Source organism: Dendrobates tinctorius, unplaced genomic scaffold (genome assembly GCF_039654945.1).
Source record: "Dendrobates tinctorius isolate UK_male_01 unplaced genomic scaffold, ASM3965494v1 ptg000120l, whole genome shotgun sequence".
NCBI classification, from domain to species: Eukaryota; Metazoa; Chordata; class Amphibia; order Anura; family Dendrobatidae; genus Dendrobates; species Dendrobates tinctorius.
The window spans coordinates 18876450-18898255 of record NW_027361788.1 but is presented as its reverse complement, the minus strand read 5'-3'; the positions used below and the strand labels follow the sequence as shown (position 1 = coordinate 18898255).

The window sequence follows — 21806 nt, the reverse complement described above, 5'->3', positions numbered from 1 at the left end:
ATCTATAGAAAGTTATGTCAGTCCTGCCGCTTCAAGGCCCCTTTAATCAGCTAATAGGTGGCGAGTGTCAGTCCCTCACATGTCTGATATTGATGAAGTATCCACGGTATGAAGTCCATGAAAACCCCTTTAACCATAGGTGGTGATTAGAGTTGAGCGACTTTGGTCGGATCGGGTTTCATGAAACAAAATTTGTTTCAGATGAAACTGGTCCGACTAGGGCAAAAAAAAGTCGGAGTTTCGTTCGAAACTCGACCCCAATGCAAGTCAATGGGGAATAAAAGTCGGCATTGAGTGGTTGAATGTCTACATACTACTCACTATTGCAGTGGATGGTGAAAATTCATGTATTATGTCTTTGATATATGCAGGGTAACCTGAGAAAGCTCCTGGACCAGCTATTTATCTTCATAGAAACTCCTGCTGATCCTTCACTGGCAGAAACTAGTCCTAATGACAATACAACAGAAGAGAGCCCCCTGCTGGCCAGTGGTTCCAGGCACAAACCTGTTCTGTGTAACAAAAAGATTCCACTTATTCTACAGAGTCACCCAGAAGTAAGTAACATGCTAAACTAATCCAATGTTGCAGTTTTATGTTATTTTTTTTTAAAAGGTGTTCTCCACATAAAATATAAAAAAAGATAAACACAATAGGCTTAACTCCTGGACTGGCATCTCTACAATGAGTTGGTGACATGTCTCCCAGAAGTCAAGCATGACACAACAGTCAGTGGCTACAGCCTTCACTATTCTGTCAGAGCGGATTTATGCTTTGATGGAATACAGACAGGCTGCAGCAGGTTGTCTGCAGCTGTCACATGAAATAACATGGTCACATGATCACCTGGAGGGCAAGGTAAGCATATATTGTATTTTTTTTTTTTTCGTTATTTTTTTTGTTATTTTATGGGGGGACTTTAGCAGTTAAGGGTTTGTGTTGGACAACCCCTTCAAAGACTATGATTGATGTAAAGCTATTTAGGCAGATCTGTCACTGTACTATGCTGCCCAGTTTAGTTTTAGTCCATAGTGCCATAAAACTAACAACATAGTGAACTGGTGGTTAGGAGTCCTCAAAATTCATAATTGGGGCTAGTCCCTCATCCTGTGAGCAATGTGTATCTACATACAGTGGGGAAAAAAAGTATGTAGTCAGCCACCAATTGTGGAAATTCTCCCACTTAAAAACATGAGAGAGGCCTGTAATCGACATCATAGGTAGACCACAACTATGAGAGTCAAAATGAGAAAACAAATCCAGAAAATCACCTTGTCTGATTTGGAAACATTTATTTTGCAAATTATGGTGGAAAATAAATAAAACATGCAAGATTTCTGGCTCTCACAGACCTGTAACTTCTTCTTTAAGAGGCTCCTCTGTCCTCCACTCATTACCTGTAGTAATGGCACCTGTTTGAACTTGTTATCAGTATAAAAGACACCTGTCCACAACCTCAAACAGTCACACTCCAAACTCCACTATAGTGAAGACAGCTGTCGAAGGACACCAGAAACAAAATTGTAGCCCTGCACCAGGCTGGGAAGACTGAATCTGCGACAGGCAAGCAGCTTGAAGTGATGAAATCAACTGTGGGAGCAACAATAAGAAAATAGAAGACATACAAGACCACTGATAATCTCCCTCAATCTCACCAAGGTGGGGCGGAACCAGATACGCGCTGACCTGTAAGTCAACTCCCCTATGTATGGATGTATGACCGGCAGTGGATTAACATCTATCCTTTGACTGCAGCTCTTCACACAGGTCACAACATATGTTATCCTGAGAAAGGCTGTCTCCAGTCTCTCCAGGGGGCATCCTGAGAGCACACAGAAGTGGAAACATTTCACACCTTCTGACTCTTTTGAAGAGGCGCCAATTGCAGCATGACTCTATTTACTATAGGAAAGATCACACAAATACTATTCAGAGGAAAATAAATGTATTCATGGGTAAATAGCCATGATCTAGTCACAAACCAAGAATTAGAATATTAACATGAGAGGCTGGTCTAGAAATCTGATCTCCAGAGTAAATCTATAAAGTAGGTCTTTACACATAGAAACCTGTTCACAGTGAGGGGCAGCTAGGCTGACGCGATCCATTTAATATTTCTCCCTCCCTCAGGGACAGAATGCGAAAATGCAAAGTTCGATATTCCTGTAAGTTTTCTCCCTTTTATTTTACCACTGTTTTTGCATATTTGTATGTCACTTTTTATTTTCATTTTTATATTTTTTTTATTGTAAGCACTGTACCTTTTCTATTAAAGCTTAAAACTTTAATAAGTTTGAACCTTGTATGCTCTAAAGAATCCATAGCCTTAAAGTGTGATCCTGGTGACTGGCAGATAATAGTAGTAATATTTCTGGGACTCATGGCCTGCGTATTCGGTGAGTGGTGGCAGCATGTATGAAACGGGGTGTGCGGTTGTTTCGGGGTGTGATTTATGCTCCCATTGCAGCATAGGACAGAGGTTGAATGCTGGACTGAGTGAGAGGAGATAGATTAACCCTTGCAGGCGCAACCCCAAGTCACGTGCTAGAAGCGGGTACATGACAAATTGGTGGCAGCGGTGGGATAGAAATTACACACGTGGTCAAAAATGTTGGTACCCCTCGTTTAATGACAGAAAAACCCACAATGGTGACAGAAATAACTTGAATCTAACAAAAGTAATAGTAAATCAAAAATCTATGAAAATGAACAAATGATAGTCAGACATTTCTTTTCAACCATGCTTCCACAGAACTTTAAAAAAAAAAAATAAAACTCATGAGATAGGCCTGGACAGAAATGATGGCACCCCGAAAATAATGTGACAAAAGGGATGTTAAATGAAGGTATGTCCATTAATTAGCATCACATGTGTCTACAATCTTGGAATCAGTGAGTGGACCTATATAGAAGGCTACAGATACTCACTGTGCTGTTTGGGGACATGGTGTGTATCACACGCAACATGGACTAGAAGAAGCGAAGGAAAGAGTTGTCTTAGGAGATTACAAAGAAAATTATAGACAAACATGTTAAAGGTAAAAGTTAGAAGACCATCTCCAAGCAGCTTGATGTTCCTGTGACTACAGTTTCACATATTATTAAGAAATTTAAGCTCCATGGGACTGTAGCCAACCTCCCTGGACGTGGCCGCAGGAGGAAAATTGATGACAAATCAAAGAGACGGATAATACGAATGGTAACAAAAGAGCCCAGAAAAGTTTCTAAACAGATTAAAGGTGAACTTCAAGCTCAAGGAACATCAGTGTCAGATCACACCATCCGTCATTGTATGAGCCAAAGTGGACTTCATGGGAGACGACCAAGGAGGACACCTTTGTTGAAAAAAAAAAATCCTAAAAAAGCCATGCTGGAGTTTGCCAAACTACATTTTGACAAGCCACAAAGTTTCTGGGAGAATGTCCTATGGACAGATGAGACAAAAATGGAACATTTTGCCAAGGCACATTAGTTTTATGTTCACAAACGGAAAAATGAATTATATCAAGAAAAGAACACTGTCCCTACTGTGAAACATGGAGGAGGCTCTATTATGTTCTCGGGCTGCTTTGCTGCATCTGGCACAGGGTGTCTAGAATCTGTGCAGGGTACAATGAAATTTCAAGACTATCAAGGGATTCTAGAGAGAAATGTGCTGCCCAGTGTCAGAAAGCTTGGTCTCAGTTGCAAGTCATGGGTCTTGCAACAGGATAATGACCCAAAACACTCAGCTAAAAACTCCTAAGATGGCTAAGAGGAAAACATTGCACTATTCTGAAGTGGCCTTCTATGAGCCCTGACCTAAATCCTGTTGAGCATCTTTGGAAAGAGCTGAAACATGGCATAAGGAAAAGGCAACTTTGAAACATGAGACAACTGGTGCAGTTTACTCTTGAGGAGTGGGCCAAAATACCTGTCAAGAGGTGCAGAAGTCTCATTGACCGTTACAGGAATCGTTTGACTGCAGCGATTGCCTCAGAAGGTTGGGCAACAAAATATTAAGTTAAGGGTACCATCATTTCTGTCCAGGCCTATTTCATGAGTTTTATTTTTTTTAAAATTCTGTGGAAGCATGGTTAAAAAGCAATGTCTGTCTTTCATTTGTTAATTTAAATAGATTTTTGATTTATTACTACTTTTGTCAGATTCAAGTTATTTCTGTCACCATTGTGGGTTTTTCTGTCATTAAACGAGGGGTACCAACAATTTTGACCATGTGTGTATTTCTGTTAGAGCATTAGTGCATGGTGTAAGCCCTGTACTAAAGAATTGGTATCTTTGCGAGGAGTGCACCAGTTCTACAAGGTTCAACTCAGTGCTTATTTGGACATACTTGCAAACAATTTCCCTTCCCCGTTTTTCTTTTCTATCTTTTATTTGGTAAGGGCTGTTCGTCGATATGGCAGCTCAGTACAAGAAGCAGAGCAAAGAGGCTCTGACCGACCTCTGTGAGTAGAGAGGAACAGAGACAGATGACAAATCCAAGGAACTGCTGGTATGCACCTTGGTCGAGCAGGACATAGAGCAAAATACTGAAGCATCTGGGCAAAGAGAGAGTCTACCTCAGAGAGACCCAGCAATGCCAGCTCTTGCACCGGAGATACCTTCTGGAAGTGCCAGTAATGCCAGTGCTGAGGAGCCTATGGACTTTACAAATGAACTTACAACAGCTGGGAACAAGTGATCCCAATCTGCGCATGCAGCTTATTCTACAGTATGGACAGGCTACTGCTGCAGAACGCCAGCCTGAGAGAGTGGCTGCAGAACGCCAGGACCGGGCCGAGAGAGCTTTCAAGCTTCTGATGGCTCGAATAGAAAGGGGTAACTTCCTGCAGCTGACCCCCTTTCCAGGGCATAAATCCAAGGAAACCACATCTGGAAAACTTCCCTGTGATGAAGAAAGATACAGACTTAGATACTTTCCTTCGGGGGTTTGAAAAAACCTGCAGGCAATACCATTTACCCAGTGAGTGCAGTATCTAACCCCAGGGTTGAGAGGTAAAGCCCTGGAAGTTTATGCTGGCCTCCCACCAGAGCTAGATGGGAACTATGAGGCAATTAAAGAGGCCCTGATCAGGAAGTTCAACCTAACCCCAGAAGTGTATCGGAGAAAGTTCCGGAATCTACAAAGTGGATCAACTAACAGCTATGCAGATATCGTGAGCACCTTGAGGACCATGTTCCACGAATAGATCAGGGGACTTTCTGTTACAGTTTTGAGGACTTAACGGATCTTATGGTCAAGGATCAATTTCTTCATATGTGCCCCATGAATGTATGACAATTTGTGTGTGATCGGGAACCACAAACTGCGGATCAGGCTACAAAGATTGCTGACTGCTATGTGGCTAACAGGATGCCTGAGGTGCAAAAGCCATCAGGATTCAGCTGGATGGGAGCTAAGCCAAACGGGGACCCCTCTTCTTCTGCCGGCCGATCACCAGTGCTGTTCAAGCCCTCCTCCTATAGGGTCCCAGGGAATAGACATTCTCTAGGCAATACTTCTCCTGCAACAAATTGGAACATGTTAGCGCTGTCTGCCCTGATAGGGAGAAACGCCCAGCTACAACCTCAAAGCCGTCTTGGTCACCACCATCTGCACTCTTTGTGGCCAGCTCTGATGTAAGGACCAATGAAAACTGTCAATCTGTCACTGTTGGCAATAAAGTCATCATTGGTCTCCGAGACACTGGGGCAGGGGTGACTCTGGTGTGCTCAGCAATGGTAAACCCTGCAGATATGATACTAGGAAAGACTATGTCTATAACCGGGATTGGAGATGTCAGCCCTGCCGTGCCCATGGCCCGTGTGTACCTGGACTGGGGAGCAGGGAAAGGACTGAGAGAAGTGGGAGTATCAGAGGCTATTCCCACCAATGTGTTGCTAGGCACAGACTTGGGGAGGATGGTGTCCCACTATATCCCTCCCTTGCAAGTAAATGCTACAGAGAAGGTGGAAGCAAGTGACCCACCTGAGATCCCGTGCGAGGAGGGAAAAGGTACCATTGCACAGGAATGTATGTATGTGGCAGCTGTGACTCGGAGTCAGGCTGCGGCCCAGAAATGAAAGAATGAGGCTCAAATACAACGGCCAGAACAGGACCATACTGTGGCCCAGGAGCGTCCTCACATGGCAGACCCACCTAGGTCCCTGATAACCGACACTGAAGACTCAGCTTCAGACCAGAGACTGGCAGTCACACTAGGCCAGGGGCTGCAGACTGACAGAGCTTCCAGGAGGTCCTGCGGACAGATGTCAGTCTGGAGAAGCTCAGATGTCTTGCAGACCAACCCCCTACTGTTTCTGACAGAGAGAAGATACTGGGACCAGGGCAGACTGTATAAAGAGACTCTCCCCACGGATACTACAGAACCTTGGGACTGTGAAAAGTGGCTGGTCGTTCCTTATCCATTTAGGGAACAATTATTGAGAATTCCTCATGAAATTCCTCTGGCTGGACACCTTGGAATACAAAAGACTAAAGCTCGCCTGACACACAACTTTTATTGGCCCAAGATGGGGACAGATATAGCCAATTACTGTCGATCCTGTGTAGTTTGTCAGAGAGTTGGAAAGTTTGGGGATATACAGAAAGCCCCATTGATACCACTGCCAGTGATCAATGACCCTTTCCAGCGAGTGGCTGTGTATATCATAGGGATACTTGCAATACCTAACAGCTCTGGCAAAAAGTACATCCTCACAGTGGTGGAATATGCTACACGATATCCGGAAGCTGTGGCACTGTCCTCCATCCGAGCAGACAAAGTGGCGGATGCTTTACTGACTGTTTTCTCTCATAGGTTTCCCCAGGGAAATGCTAACCAATCAGGGAACCCAATTCGTGTCCAATCTGATGGAAAGCCTCTTCCCTGCAGCATTTTGTGGCCAGCGCCTATCATCCCCAAACCAACGGACTCTGCAAGCGTTTTAATGAGAAATTAAAACAAATGCTCAAAATGCTGGTGGAGACTGATGAGAGACTGGGAGCGGTACCTCCCCCATCTGTTGTTTGCGTACAGAGAGGTACCCCAGGCATCTACAGGATTTTCCTCCTTTGAACTGATTTATGGGAGGGTCAGGGGGCCACTTGATTTGATTAAGGACTATTGGAAAGGTGACCCCAAAACTACGGGCATCCCAGTGGTCGAGTATGTACTGCGGCTCAGAGAAAGAATGCAAAAACTGAGCAACCTAGCCCATGATAACGTGACCCAGGCCCAAATCAATCAGAAGGTCTGGTACAACCGTAATGCCAGACTGAGGGCCTATGAGGAGGGGAAGAAAGTTTGGGTGTTTGTCCCTGTGTTATAGAATAAACTACAGGCCGCATGGGAGGGACCATACACTGTACACAAGCGGCTAAATGATGTTAATTATGTGGTGACCCTAGATAAGCATGCAAAGCATCAGAAAGTATTCCATGTAAATATGTTGAAGGCTCATCATGACAGGGAGGCCTGTGTCTTAGGCTAATTTCACACTTCAGACTTTTTGAATCCAGCGCCCTGTGGCGAAAATTCTTAAAACCGGATCTGGCGATGTGTCTCGCCGGATCCGTTTTTTTCCCCATTGACTTACATTGGCGCCGCTTGGACACGTGGCGCGTCCGACTTTTGCCGGATCCGGCAAAAAGTTAAGGTGCAGCGTCTGGAAAAAAACATTATATGTAACGTTTTTTGTCTGCGGCTCAAAACCGGATGATGCCGGATCCAGCGTTATGCGGCTTTTTGTATAATGGAAGCCTATGGGCACCAGATCTGGTGCATGCGTTTTCCGCATTTTATGCTGGATCCAGCAATGCGGCGCCATAGGGCGCCGGATTAAAAAAACTGGTGTGAAAGATGCCTTACCTGTCTGTAGCCTGCCTGAAGAGAGGGAAGCTGATCTGTTACTAGATGTGGGGGCTGGGACCGAGTATATGGAGTCCCTTGAGTCAGCAGCATTTAACCCTGAACTATCCCACAGTCGGAGGTCTGAGCTGATGGGGGTGCTCAGCAAGTTCACAGAAGTTTTCACAGGGAAGCCTGGGAGGACTCACTTTGCAACTCACCACATGGACACTGGTACTAATCCCCTAGTAAGACAGTCTGCATACCGGTTGTCAGGAGAAGTGAAGGCACACATAAAGGAACAGGTAGAGGAGATGCTGAACCCGAAGGTAATACAAAAATCCCAGAGCGCCTGGGCCTCGCCTGTGGTTCTTGTCCTGAAAAGGGACCATACTACCCGGTTCTGTGTAGAATACAGGAAATTAAATCTTCTTACTACATGCGAGGTCTACCCCATGCCAAGGATAGAAGAACTGTTAGAGCAGCTAGCTAAAGCATCGTACCTCACTATCATGGACTTAAGTAGGGGATTTTGACAGATACCCCTGACCAAAGAAGCTCAGGAGAGGTTTGCTTTTATAGCGCCATTCGGGCTGTTTGAGTTTCTGGTGATGCCATTTGGTATGAAAAACGACCCTGTAATCACTTATTGGAAGGATTTGATGGTTTTACTGCTGCTTATCTCACCAAGGTGGGGCGGAACCAGATTCACGCTGACCTGTAAGTCAACCCCCATGCACATTCATGAGGAGGGAGATGTAGTGAAATATGTATATGTATGGAAGTATGACCGACAGTGGATTAACATCTATCCTTTGACTGCAGTTCTTCATACAGGTCACAACATATGTTATCATGAGAAAGGCAGTCTCCAGTCTCTCCAGGGGGCATCCTGAGAGCATACAGAAGTGGAAATATTTGAAGAGAGACACCAATTGCACCATGACACTTTTTACTATGAGAAAGATCACACAAATACTGTTCAGAAGAAAATAATGTATTTATGAGTAAACAGCTATGATTCAGTCACAAACCAAGAATTAGAATATTAACATGAGAGGCTGGTCTAGAAATCTGATCTCCAGCGTAAATCTATAAATTAGGCCTTTACACATAGAAACCTGTTCACAGTGAGGGGCAGCTAGGCTGATGTGATCCAGTTCATATTTCTCCCTCCCTCAGGGACAGAATACCAGAATGTAATGTTCGATATTCCTGTAAGTTTTCTCTCTTTTATTTTACCACTGTTTTTGCATATTTGTATGTCACTTTTTATTTCCATTTTTATATCCTTTTTATTGTAAGCACTGTACCTTTTCTATTAAAGCCTAAAACTTTAATAAGTTTGAACCTTGTATGCTCTAAAGAATCATAGCCTTAAAGTGTGATCCTGGTGATTTGCAGATAGTAGTAGTAATATTTCCGGGACTCATCGCCCTTGTTTTCGGTGAGTGGTGGCAGCATGTATGAAACGGTGTGTGGTCTGTGTCGGGGTGTGATTTATGCTCCCACTGCAGCAGAGGACAGAGGTTGAATGCTGACTGAGTGAGAGACAGATTAACCCTTGCAGGCGCAACCCCGAGTCATGTGCTAGAAGCAAGTACGTGACTGACCAAAAATTCCAGAACCACACGGGGGGACCTAGTGAATGACCTGCATTCAGCTGGGACCACTGTAACAAAGGCTACCATCAGTAACACACTACGCAGCCAGGGACTCAAATCCTGTAGTATCAGATGTGTCCCCTTGCTTAAGCCAGTACATAGCCAGGCCCGTCTGAAGTTTGCTAGAGAGCATTTGGATTATCCAGAAGAGTACTGAGAGAATGTAATTTGGTCTGATGAAACCAAAGTAGAAATGTTTGATAAGAAACAAATATCGTCGTGTTTGGAGGAGACGGATGTTAGGAGTCTGATTTCTTCCTTCCCTATGATGAAATCTAGACCCTTACATGCTGCAGTCTCCTGCGTTTCATCTGCGGTAGAGGAGATTGCAGAGGAGAGTGCCTTGTGGCAACTCTGTCCAGAGGCTAAGTCCTCTGTTCCCTCCACTGAGCACGCTCATGGGACGAGCTCCCATTGGAGTTCGGGAGTCACATGCTCAGGTCCTGTGTCTAATCCTATTGGCTCCTCCTGGAGCCTTGGAGACTTCCGGAAGGTCCCGTTTGGTATAAAAAGCGCGCATGGCTGTTCCGCCATGCGCTAGTATTTCATACTTGCTGCTGTATGTATGATGATGGAGGCTTGGACAGGTGACTGACTTATTAAGAAACCCCTTCCCTCTGATATTACGATTGTGAGTGTGTTTGGGATCAGCCAGTAGCAGCGCTAGCGCCAGCACGCATATGCTCTATCTTGCTGAGCAGCTTAGCGTCTGCATTGCGCCAGCGTTATTGCAGCGCCTTGCCAGCGGCTCAGCTTTCTCTGCGTCCGCGGTTCAAACGCTTGGCACCTTATTTGACGGTAGGTCTAGACGGAGTAGTCCTGCTGTTTAAGGCTACTCCTGTGACTGTGATTACCGTGATTGTATCGCTGTGTGTCTGTGACTCTGAACAGACTCAGCGTTTAATTTGAGCTTATTTGCCTGCAGCTCTGTGAGTATAACAGAGCTTGCTTTTGTGCACTGGGTGCCGTCTAACCCTTGTGCACATTACCGCCTTGTGCTCTGCCTCTCTAGCAGCGGTTTTTCCATCCGCCGCACTGTGGACCCCGGGTGGCGAAGGCACTTTATTTATTTTTTATTTAGTGTCTTCCGCCACTCCTAACAACGGAATGCTGAGTTGCATCCAAAGAACACCATACCTACTGTGAAGCATGGGGGTGGCAACATCATGCTTTGGTGCTGTTTCTCTGCAAAGTGACCACAACGACTGACCCGTGTACATGAAAGAATGAATGGTGCCATGTATTGTGAGATTTTGAGTGCAAACCTCCTTCCATCAGCAAGGGCATTGAAGATGAAACTTGGATGGGTCTTTCAGCATAATGATCCCAAGCACACCGCCAGGGCAACGAAGGAGTGGCTTTGTAAGAAGCATATGAAGGTCCTGGAGAGGCCTAGCCAGTCTCCAGATCTCAACCCCATAGAAAATCTTTGGAGGGATTTGAAAATCCGTGTTGCCCAGCGACAGGCCCAAAACATAAATGTTCTAGAGGAGATCTGCATGGATAAATGGGCCAACATACCACCACCAGTGTGTGCCAACCTTGTGAAGACTTACAGAAAACGTTTGACCTCTGTCATTGCCAACAAAGGATATATAAGAAAATATTGAGATGAACTTTTGCTAATGAACAAATGCTTATTTTCCACCATAATTTGCAAAACAAACCTTGCCAACACCAACAAGGTGATTTTCTGGATTTGTTTTCTCATTTTGACTCTCATAGTTGTGGTCTACCTATGATGTCAATTGCATGCCTCTCATCTTTTTAAGTGGGAAAACTTGCACAGTTGGTGGCTGACTGAATACTTGTTTCCCCCACTGTATATACACCTCTACAATTAGTCATTGTTTAGGCACGACTTAAATATGGCCAGCTGAGAACAACCTGCTCTTTTTGTGCCAGAATGCCAATTTCTGTAGTATATTGCACCAAATGGTGATATCTGCTATACCACTTCAGACAAAACCAATATATGCAGTGTTCTGGCATGTGTAAAGCCCACGGAGAGGAACATCATTTTGGTGCGCACTGAAATCATGGGTAGCTTCACACAGACTCACACCCTGCCTTTGGCAAGGCACAATGTATGATTTTTCTGCAGTGTTCCTTTTAATTAGGGATGTGTTACCTTTGCTAAAGACAGCATGGAAGCCAAGTCACTAACAATTTCCTTGCAGCTTCATGTTCCTGATGTCAAACCTGAGGTTTATTAACCCCTTCATGACCAAGCCTATTTTGACCTTAATGACCAGGCCATTTTTTGCAATTCTGACCAGTGTCCCTTTATGAGGTAATAACTCAGGAACGCTTCAACGGATCCTAGCGATTCTGAGAATGTTTTTTCGTGACATATTGGGGTTCATGTTAGTGGTAAATTTAGGGCGATAATTTTTGCGTTGATTTGTGAAAAAATCAGAAATTTGGAAAAAAATTAGAAAATTTTGCAATTTTCAAATTTTGAATTTTTATTCTGTTAAAGCAGAGAGGTATGTGACACAATATAGTTGCTAAATAACATTTCCCACATGTCTACTTTACATCAGCACAATTTTGGAAACAAAATATTCTTTTGTTAGGAAGTTATAAGGGTTAAAAGTTGACCAGCGATTTCTCATTTTTACAATAAAATTTACAAAACCATTTTTTTTTTTTAGGGACCACCTCACATTTGATGTCACTTTGAGGGGTCTATATGGCAGAAAATACCCAAAAGTGACACCATTCTAAAAACTGCACCCCTCAAGCTACATTCAAGAAGATTATTAACCCTTCAGGTGCTTCACAGGAACTAAAGCAACGTGGAAGGAAAAAATAGACATTTTAATTTTTCCAACAAAAATTTTCTTTTAGCATCAATTTTTTCATTTTCACATGGGCAACAGGATAAAATGGATCCTAAAATTTGTTGGGCAATTTCTCCTGAGTACACCGATACCTCATATGTGGTCATAAACCACTGTTTGGGCGCACGGCAGGGCTCAGAAGGGAAGGAGCACCATTTGACTTTTTGAATGGAAAATATGCTGGAATATTTAGCGGTTGCCATGTCACGTTTGGAGAGCCCCTGCGTGCATAAACATTGGAGCTCCTCCACAAGTGACCCCATTTTGGAAACTAGACCCCCCCAAGGAACTTATCTAGATGCATAGTGATCACTTTGAACCCCCAGGTACTTCACAAATTGATCTGTTAAAAACAAAAGTCCTTTTTTTCACAAAAATTTTCTTTCAGCCTCAATTTTTTCATTTTCACATGGGCAACAGGATAAAATGGATCCTAAAATTTGTTGAAAAATTTCTCCTGAGTACACCGATACCTCTTATGTGGTCATAAACCACTGAGCGCACGGCAGGGTCTGGAAGGGAAGGAGCACCATTTGACTTTTTGAATGGAAAATTAGCTCCAATCGTTATCGGACACCATGTCTCGTTTGGAGAGCCCCTGTGTACCTAAACATTGGAGGACCCCATTTTGGAAACTAGACCCCCTAAGGAACTTATCTAGATGTCTAGTGAGCACTTTGAACCCCCAAGTGCTTCACAAAAGTTTATAACACAGAGCAGTGAAAATAAAAAATATTTTTTTTTCCTCAAAAAATTATTTTTTAGTGCGCAATTTTTTATTTTCACAAGGGTACCAGGATAAATTAGACCCCAAAAGTTGTTGTCCAGTTTGTCCTGAGTACACTGGTACCCCATATGTGGGTGGGGACCACTGTTTGGGTACACGTCGGGGCTCGGAAGGGAAGTAGTGACATTATGAAATGCTAACTTTGATGGAATGGTCTGCGGGCATCATGTTACATTTGCAGAGCCCCTGATGTACCTAAACTGTGGAACCCCCCCACAAGTGACCCCATTTTGGAAACTAGACCCCCCAAGGAACTTATCTAGATGTGTGGTGAGCACCTTGAACCCCCAAGCGCTTCACAGAAGTTTATAACGCAGAGCCGTGAAAATAAAAAATATTTTTTTTTCCTCAAAAAAGTGATTTTCAGCCAGCAATTTTTTATATTCACAGGGGTAGCAGGATAAATTGGACCCCAAAAGTTGTTGTACAGTTTGTCCTGAGTACGCTGGTGCCCCATATATGGGGGGGGAACCACTGTTTGGGAACACGTGGAGGACCCCATTTTGGAAACTAGACCCCCTAAGGAACTTATCTAGATGTCTAGTGAGCACTTTGAACCCCCAAGTGCTTCACAAAAGTTTATAACACAGAGCAGCAATTTTTTATTTTCACAGGGGTAGCAGGATAAATTGGACCCCAAAAGTTGTTGTACAGTTTGTCCTGAGTACGCTGGTGCCCCATATATGTGGGGGGAACCACTGTTTGGGAACACGTAAGGGCTCGGAATGGAAGTAGTGACGTTTTGAAATGCAGACTTTGATGGAATGGTATGCGGTCGTCGTTACGTTTGCAGAGCCCCTGATGTGCCTAAACAATAGAAACCCCCCCACAAGTGACCCCATTTTGGAAACTAGACCTCCCAAGGAACTTATCTAGATGCCTGGTGAGCACTTTGAACCCCCAAGTGCTTCACAGACGTTTATAATGCAGAGACGTGAAAATAAAAAAATAAAAAATTTTCCACAAAAATATTTTTTTAGCCCCCAATTTTTTATTTTCCCAAGGGTACCAGGAGAAATTAGACCCCCAAAGTTGTTGTGCAATTTTTCCTGAGTACGCTGATACCCCATATGTTGGGGTAAACCACTGTTTGGGCACACGTCGGGGCTTGGAAGGGATGGAGCACCGTTTAACTTTTTGAACTCAAAATTGGCTGGAATCAATGGTTGCACCATGTTGCGTTTGGAGACCCCCTGCTGTGCCTAAACAGTGGAAACCCCACAATTCTAACCACAGCCCTAACCCCAACACATCCCTAACCCTAATCCCAACCCTAACCCTCTTTCCAACCCTAACCCTCTTTCCAACCCTAACCCTAATGGAAAAATAAAAATCATTTCTTTATTTTATTAGTTGATCCTACCTATGGGGGTGATAAACGGGGGGGGGGGTTATTTACTTTTCATTCTATTTTGATCACTGTGAGAGTTTATCACAGTGATCAAAATGAATGAATGGAAATTGCAGCCGGCGGGCGCACTGCGCATGCGCCCATTTTCCAATATGGCGGCGCCCATGGTCAGGGACCGGGGGACACCGGGAGCCATAACGGCACTCGGTGAGTACTGGGGGGTGGGAGGGAGGGTGATCGGAAGCCGGGGGGAGCGGCGGGAAGGCGGAGGGGGGGGAGATGATGACAGCGGCGGCAACCGCTGTCATTCAGTGGCGGGGGGCAGATCGCCCCCATTAACGGGTGGGGGGGTCGTATCACTGTCACCAGTCATGGCCGATGCTACAGCAGCGTCGGACATGGCTGGATTGTAATATTTCATCAATTTTCATTGATGAAATATTACTATCACTCTGATCGGCTGTTTCACTTTTAACAGCCAATCAGAGCGATCGCAGTCACGTGGGGGCGAAGCCACGCCCCCTATGGTGAAGAACAAAGCCCCCTGTATCTGCGGGTCGGGTGACCTTTCAGTGACCTAGGTGACCCGACCCGCAGGGGGGCTTTAAAGTCATGACGCCACATAGGCGTCACTGGTCAGATTTGCACCAGTTTTCATGACACCTATGTGGCGTCATTGGTCGTGAAGGGGTTAATGAATGTTGATTTCAGGGTGCTGTAGAATGTTGGCACTGTATGCATGCATTCATTCGTGCAGTAACGTGTGCAAACGTTTTAGACAGGTAGGTTATTCATAACATCTTGGAGAACTGACCCCTACTGTATTTCTTCTGTGAATGCCACTTGTGCAAATCCTTCTGTCTTGATGTGATCCCTGACAGACAGGACAATGTGAGATCAGGGCCCTGTGGGGGTCGGGTCATCACTTCCAGGATTCCGTGTTGTTCTTTACACTGAAGATAGTTCTTGGCTAGATGTTTGGGATCTTTGGCTCCAAATTTATCGTGCAGCCAGACAATCAGATGCCTCTCTGATGATATTGCATGCATTTCTGCCTGTATTCTCAGCATAGATACATATATGAATACACACTTGTGTAAATGTGAGTATACAGTCTGTAATTATACATACATGACCATTCATATATATATATAAATATATACAGTATAAAACAGGATTTTTTGTTGCTTCCTGTAAAATCTGTTTCTCGGAGCATTCATTGGGACATAGGAAACCATGGGTGTATGCTGCTGCCACTATGAGGCTGACACTATGCAGAAAAAAAGTTAGCTCCTCCGTAGTGTACACCCCACCGACTGGTACTAGGATAATCAGTTAGTGAGAAAGCAGTAGAGAAGCAACATGTAAAAGAGAAAGAAAACACAGAAAACTCAAACTGTAACTATATAAACAGAGCTGTTAAACTTGGAAGGGTGCCGTGTCCTCCAATGACGGCTCCGAGAAAGATCCTGTTTTCTCTATCGCTTCATTGAGGGACACAGGAAACCATGGGACGTCCCAAAGCAGTACCCAAGGGGAGGGAACAGCAGACAACTCCAATCAGGTCGGATAATTCATCCCCGCCCCCTGCAAGGTCTTTCTACCTATGTCGGCATCCACCGAAGCGTAGGCATGGACTCTGAAGAATTTTGCGAACATGTGGTGGACCGATTATCATCCTGCAGAGGAGTGCAGGGCAGAGGCCCTATGTGTACCGTCAGGAGGCGCCCACTCTCCGAGTAGAGTGTGCTCTGCTCTGACCCGGTAAACCTACAATTGCTGTCTGAATCCAGTGAGCATTTGCGGACCTGTAGGCCAGAAGGCCTCTATATGCATGAGCCTGTGTCCCGTAAAGGGGGGGTGGGGGGGTGGCATTAGCCGGATAGACGCACGTCGCCCTAACCAGGTAACCTCATGAGAACTCGCTACGGCAGATAAATTCAAGCCAGATGAAAGGAAGGGAATCAAGGATGACTGACAGAGCCATAATGAGAACTTAGGCGAGGTAAGGGAAGAGCACTGAACCTGTGTTCCACTGAATGTGCAAAACCGCTGCCACAGTCTCTGCGAGAATTTGGTAGTGGTCGAGAGCCCAAAAGGAAGGCGATAAAATGGATTCGGCCCCTCACAAAACGCAGGAATATCTGATGCCCTGAAGAAAAAAGGACATGAATAAAGGCTTCCCAGGAAGCAATTACTGAACGAAGAGACTCCATTCTGAAAAGACAAGACAAAGACAGACTCCTCTGTTCAGCAATCTTAGATCCTTGATGAGTCACGACGAGGAAAATCCACCAGGACTGTTCCTGTGGGAATCTACTCCTCGCATCACGGAAACACCCGGAGAGTTTAAAGGATACCTTTTTCCTAACCTGGCGAGCTTGTGACGTCTCTTGGTGGGAGAACTCCTTCGTCAAAGGGAAACTTTGCAAGTGCTGAAACTAACATGAGAAAGGAGAATGACGAGGTTTGGCCTCAGGAAGGAGAGAGCTCGTCCCTCCGGTGGCCTCCTTAATAATTTGGTCCAACTTGGAGCCAAACAGATGGGAAGTTGGTAAGGGACTTCTTTGAGGATAAGTCCACCTGCCATGACTTAAGCCAAATGGTCCTTCGGATGGCCACGATATTGCTGGACGCCCGAGCAGCACATGCAGCGACGTCCAGGGAGGAAGCTACCATGTACTTCACTGAAAGAGTAATTTGGTCTGCGAGGTCGGCCAATTCCTCTGGTCAGGCTCCAAAAAAAAGAATGCCCTGACAGAGCAGCTTAGCCCATGCGTCTTTAGACTTTGTCACCCAGATGGAGGCAAAGGCAGGGCACAATGTAGCGGCGACCGCTTCAAAATGCTGACCTTGCCAAGGACTCTACGAGGTATCCTTGAGGGATGCTGTATCTGGGAGAGGAAGGACCGTATTTGTGGAAAGTCTGGAAATCGAAGGGTCCACAGCCGGAGAAGTGGTCCAGTTCTCGGTGAGCTCAGGAGAGATGGGATAAGGATATAGGCTACCGAGGCGCTTCCCTCTTTGGAAGCAGCTGGTCAGATTGTCCCATTTCTTGGAAAGTAGCTCCTCAAATTCTGTATGAGTGGCAAAGACCTTAGGAGCTGATATCGACAGTCTAAACGAAACTGCATTATCTGCAGGACCCGTAGCTGTATCCTCAATGTTAAAAGGTCTGGTTGACTGCCACAGTGAGGCTCTGGACCATGTCTCTCCTATTAGAGGTGCGGTGAGAATCCAGGTCCGAGTAATCCTCAGACAGCACATCCGAAACCACCACAGCTGAGTCTGGGGAAGAGGACCGAGAAAAAAAAAAAAAAAGTCTGCTGGCGGAGGCCAGGGGGAGAAGTAGAACGATGCTCCTGTCTAGATCTATTACGGCCTCTGATGGTAGGCACAGCTGGAGCCTCCTGTGATCCGCTAGTAACGGCAGAGGTAGGAAGAGACAATCTGTCAAAAACGAACACCAGTGAGGTCCTGTGACAGACAGAGAGGTAGCCCACACTGGGATAGGGACACCACTCTCTTCGGGGGAAGTAGGGGACTTCTGGGTAGTAGGCACAGGGGGCTGCTGTAGTCCTAACAGAAGGGAGAGGACAGATCTGGAGTTTATATTTACATGAAGAGCACACCAAGTGCCTGTCAAGAGCAGAAGCAGGAGGGCGAGAGCGCTCTCCTTTAGGGATAGGCATGCTAGGAAGACCCACTAACTGATGGTGCCATAAGGTTAGGGGACAGAGCGCTGAGGAGTGTCTCAGTCTGCAGAGCAGAGGTACTCACAGGAAAAGGCAGGTGCTGAAGAACTGTTCCCAGGATTTAGTCCAGGAGAAAACAAGCAAGGCTGCAGGGCAATTGCAGGAGGAGTCCTACAGAGATGAGCCGCCTTCCGGGTTTCAGCTATTTGAAAAAAAAAACCTGACCTCAAGCTAAACCGTTATCCTAGTGCCGGTCGATGGGGTGTACCCTGCAGCGGAGGAGCTAACTATTTTCTGCACAATGTCAGCCTCCTAGTGGCAGTAGCATACACCCATGGTTTTCCCTGTCCCACAATGAAGCAATTGAGAAATACATATTTTAAACACATCTCAAAAAAAACAAAAACATAACATACATTAGATAAACTCTTACAGACAAGCAGATTGATTCACATATATTCAAACACATGCGCTCACAATATAATGTACTAACACAAACCCATATAGATGTGTATAAATTACATATTCACATATTACATATTCAACGCGTGTATGCGTTTATATATATGTTACCCTTTTTTCAAAATCTTTACTTCTTAAGGAAAACCACACAAACACAGGGAAAACATACCAACTCCTTGCAGATGTTGTTCTTGTTTGGATTTAAACCAAGCACTACAGCGCTGCAAAGCAACAATGCTAACCACTGAGCGACTATAATGCACACACACTTTTGTTCATTAATTTCTCTTTCTCTATATTTTTGGAAAGCACTGTGCACGGTGGAGGAACTAGGACTGCAATAACAACCAGACACAAGTGGCTCTTTCACCAGATTTCACAATACAAATTCCATAGATCTCAGGCCTGTTCAGACCAGTGTACTTTGAAAATATATTCAAGAATGGTTAGTCATATAACCTGCTTAGGCCTGTTTCACACTTCAGTTTTTCACAATCAGTGAAGATCCGCCGATTTGCCAAAAAAACGGATCCGCCATTTTTATTGGCGGATCCGTTTTTCCCCATTGACTTTCATTATCGGCGGATTTTGACTGATGATCGTCCATATTTGTGTGGATCCGCCAAAATTTTGGCGTCCACTGAGATCACCGAACGGACCATGCAACTTTTTTTGCTGTCCGGATCCGCTTTTTCCCCTTTTAACCCTGAATCAAGTCTCGCTGCTGGATGAAAATTCTCTCTCCTCCATTTCTCACCCGATCTCCAGCCCGATCTTCCACGTCTCTCATCGCGCGATCTTCCACATCTCACATCGCGCGATCTCCCACGTCTCACATCCCGTGAGATGATCGCTCACCGCAGATGCCCGCTCTCTTCCGGATACCACTACATCCGCCGGTATTAAATTTTTTTTTTTTTCTTTTTTCCCCAGGTGCGGTTCGTTTAAATTTTTACCATCGGCGGATCCGTACATCCGCCAATCCGCTGACCCCCGTTTCTGTCAAGTCCGCCTGCGGATCCGTTTTCCGCTACTTTGGCGGATATAGACTGACAGAGAAAACTGAAGTGTGAAACAGGCCTAAATGTTAAAAAAGTGCATTTTGAGTCCAACTATCCAGACTCAGGAAATACTTTAACATTTTCAGAATGAATAAATCCTTATGGAAAAATAAGTACATATTCAGCTTTAAGATCCATTTTACAATGTATGGCTATTGTGAAATATGGCAAGCAAGCCAAGAATAAAACTATAGCAAAGCATTGCAAAACTGGCGCAGAGCTGAAATTATTCTTTACAAGTTTGGGCTGTGCTTAATAGATGCCAGCAGCAGCCTCATGTAAAACCCAGACATGTCATTAATATTGTGCTTCCACATTATATACACAATCTTGGCTTTACCTGGCCCACGTTTGGCACTGCCCTGTAAATAACGACATGTGGTTATAAAGTTGAGGAACTGATGTTATTTTGCACGATCTCTACTGGTGCTTAACGGCAGCACTATAATTATTGTGCCCGGGAATGCGGATATATGGAGCGTAAAATTGAGCTCAGGGCCCAGTGACTATTACATAAACTTGCTATAGACAGATAAAATCATACTAGTTTGTTTCTCATTGTAACTGAAGTTAGAAAACAAACCCAGTTGGGGGCAGCACAGCTGGAGTTGCACCTTGTCGCTGCATTCATTTCCTTTTTACTTACAAAATTTCTAACAATGATTCTTCTTTGTCTCTCAGGTGATGGCTCGTCAGCTACTGATTATAACAAGCGCCTGCTATGTGCGTCTCCTCACCTCCGGACAGCTACCGAGGGCCCGTGCCGCAGGTCATACTGGTGTCCTGGATATACCCTGTCCTTGTCAGTTCATTGAGAGCAACATACTCACACCTGTCCATTGTATGTAAGAGGGAACCCTTCAAGTGTGATATTACGGGTGCAGTTAGGCATCTCCAGGGAGCACAGTACTGCAATTGTAGCGGTCATGTAAAAAGAAATATATCCATGGAGTTAAATGACAGCTTCTTCTACACCATGCTCCCTCCTAAATTTCCAAATGAGCAGCTAATGGATCAAAATCTGAACAGTCACGTTTGCTGGACAATTACTTTATCCTGTGGATGAGGAAAATATCAGGAGACGCGCCCCCCCCCTTTAGAAACCCTGCCTGATGTTGAGCTTACATGATTGCTGGATCGTACAAAAGCACAGCACCTTCCATCCACTGGAGGGTTGATACAAATATGGATGTTGTAACTAGTACCCATCCCCCTACCCAGGCAACTCCCAAGTCTGGGAATGCTTGATAGTTACTGTACTTAATCACTATGAGTACGGTCAGTGTAAGTAGATTTTTTACTGTATTACACTTCTACTGATTAATATAAAGTACCTCATTGTGCCACACAGTGATACAGTTTTGGGTAATGTTAGCTCAAACATAGAACAAAGAATAGGATGATCCACCAGTTTCATGATGTGACAAGCTTCCTTTAGGAACATATCTGCAGTTACATAGCTTACAGAAGTAGCAGATAAAGGGAGAAAAATGAACTTCTATCCTCCCTGCAGCTGCTCCAGTCATAGATGTGATGCAGGGAGCATGTAATCACTGCTCAATGTACTGAACATGACTGCAATCATGTCCATTGATTGACCGCCTGCTATGCAGCATGTGGGTGCAGAGCAGGCCGTCATAGTGCTGTGGGTGACGCTGCATGCGTCCCCTATCTTTAGCACTGGGGACGCAGGCCGTGCGCAGGTATGCATTTGGCGGCGCATGCGTCCTTTTGACGGTGCGACGACCAGCGCCAGATGCAACAAAAGGACGCATGCGCCGCCAAACGCATACCTGCGCATGGCCTGCGTCCCCAGTGCTAAAGATAGGGGACGCATGCAGCGTCATGCGCCTGTAGGCGGAGCTACCGGAGGAGGCATGGCAGGGGCGGGGCTTAGCCGCAGCCGTGCGCATGCCGACGCTGAGGCCTGAAACGCTATGTGAAACTACCCTAAGTGCACCACCCCTATGACTGGAAGCAAGTAACTACAGGGAAAAGTTAAGTTCAATTTCTCCCTATGGTACTCAGGAGTAGCAGTGGTGCTGTGACGGTCAAATTGAGAAGTTGTTAAATAGCACATGATTTACGTATAAGAATAGGCAGAAGGA

At 45.0% G+C, this 21806-nt stretch overlaps 1 protein-coding gene across 3 annotated transcripts in view; it reads left to right on the top strand.

Moving 5' to 3' along the window:
* TMEM268 (transmembrane protein 268) overlaps positions 1–21046 on the top strand; it is a 94164-nt gene extending 73118 nt beyond the window's left edge. For 2 of the 3 annotated variants that reach the window (XM_073590830.1, XM_073590829.1), the window contains exons 8-9: positions 372–557; positions 20380–21046. In XM_073590830.1, coding sequence (XP_073446931.1) covers positions 372–557; positions 20380–20547 — 354 coding nt within the window. In that variant the 3' untranslated portion in view covers positions 20548–21046. Of the gene's footprint in view, positions 1–371; positions 558–12153; positions 12346–20379 lie in introns of those variants that run through there. The other variant, XM_073590831.1, reaches the window with a different exon arrangement.
* The last annotated feature ends 760 nt before the right edge of the window (positions 21047–21806 follow it).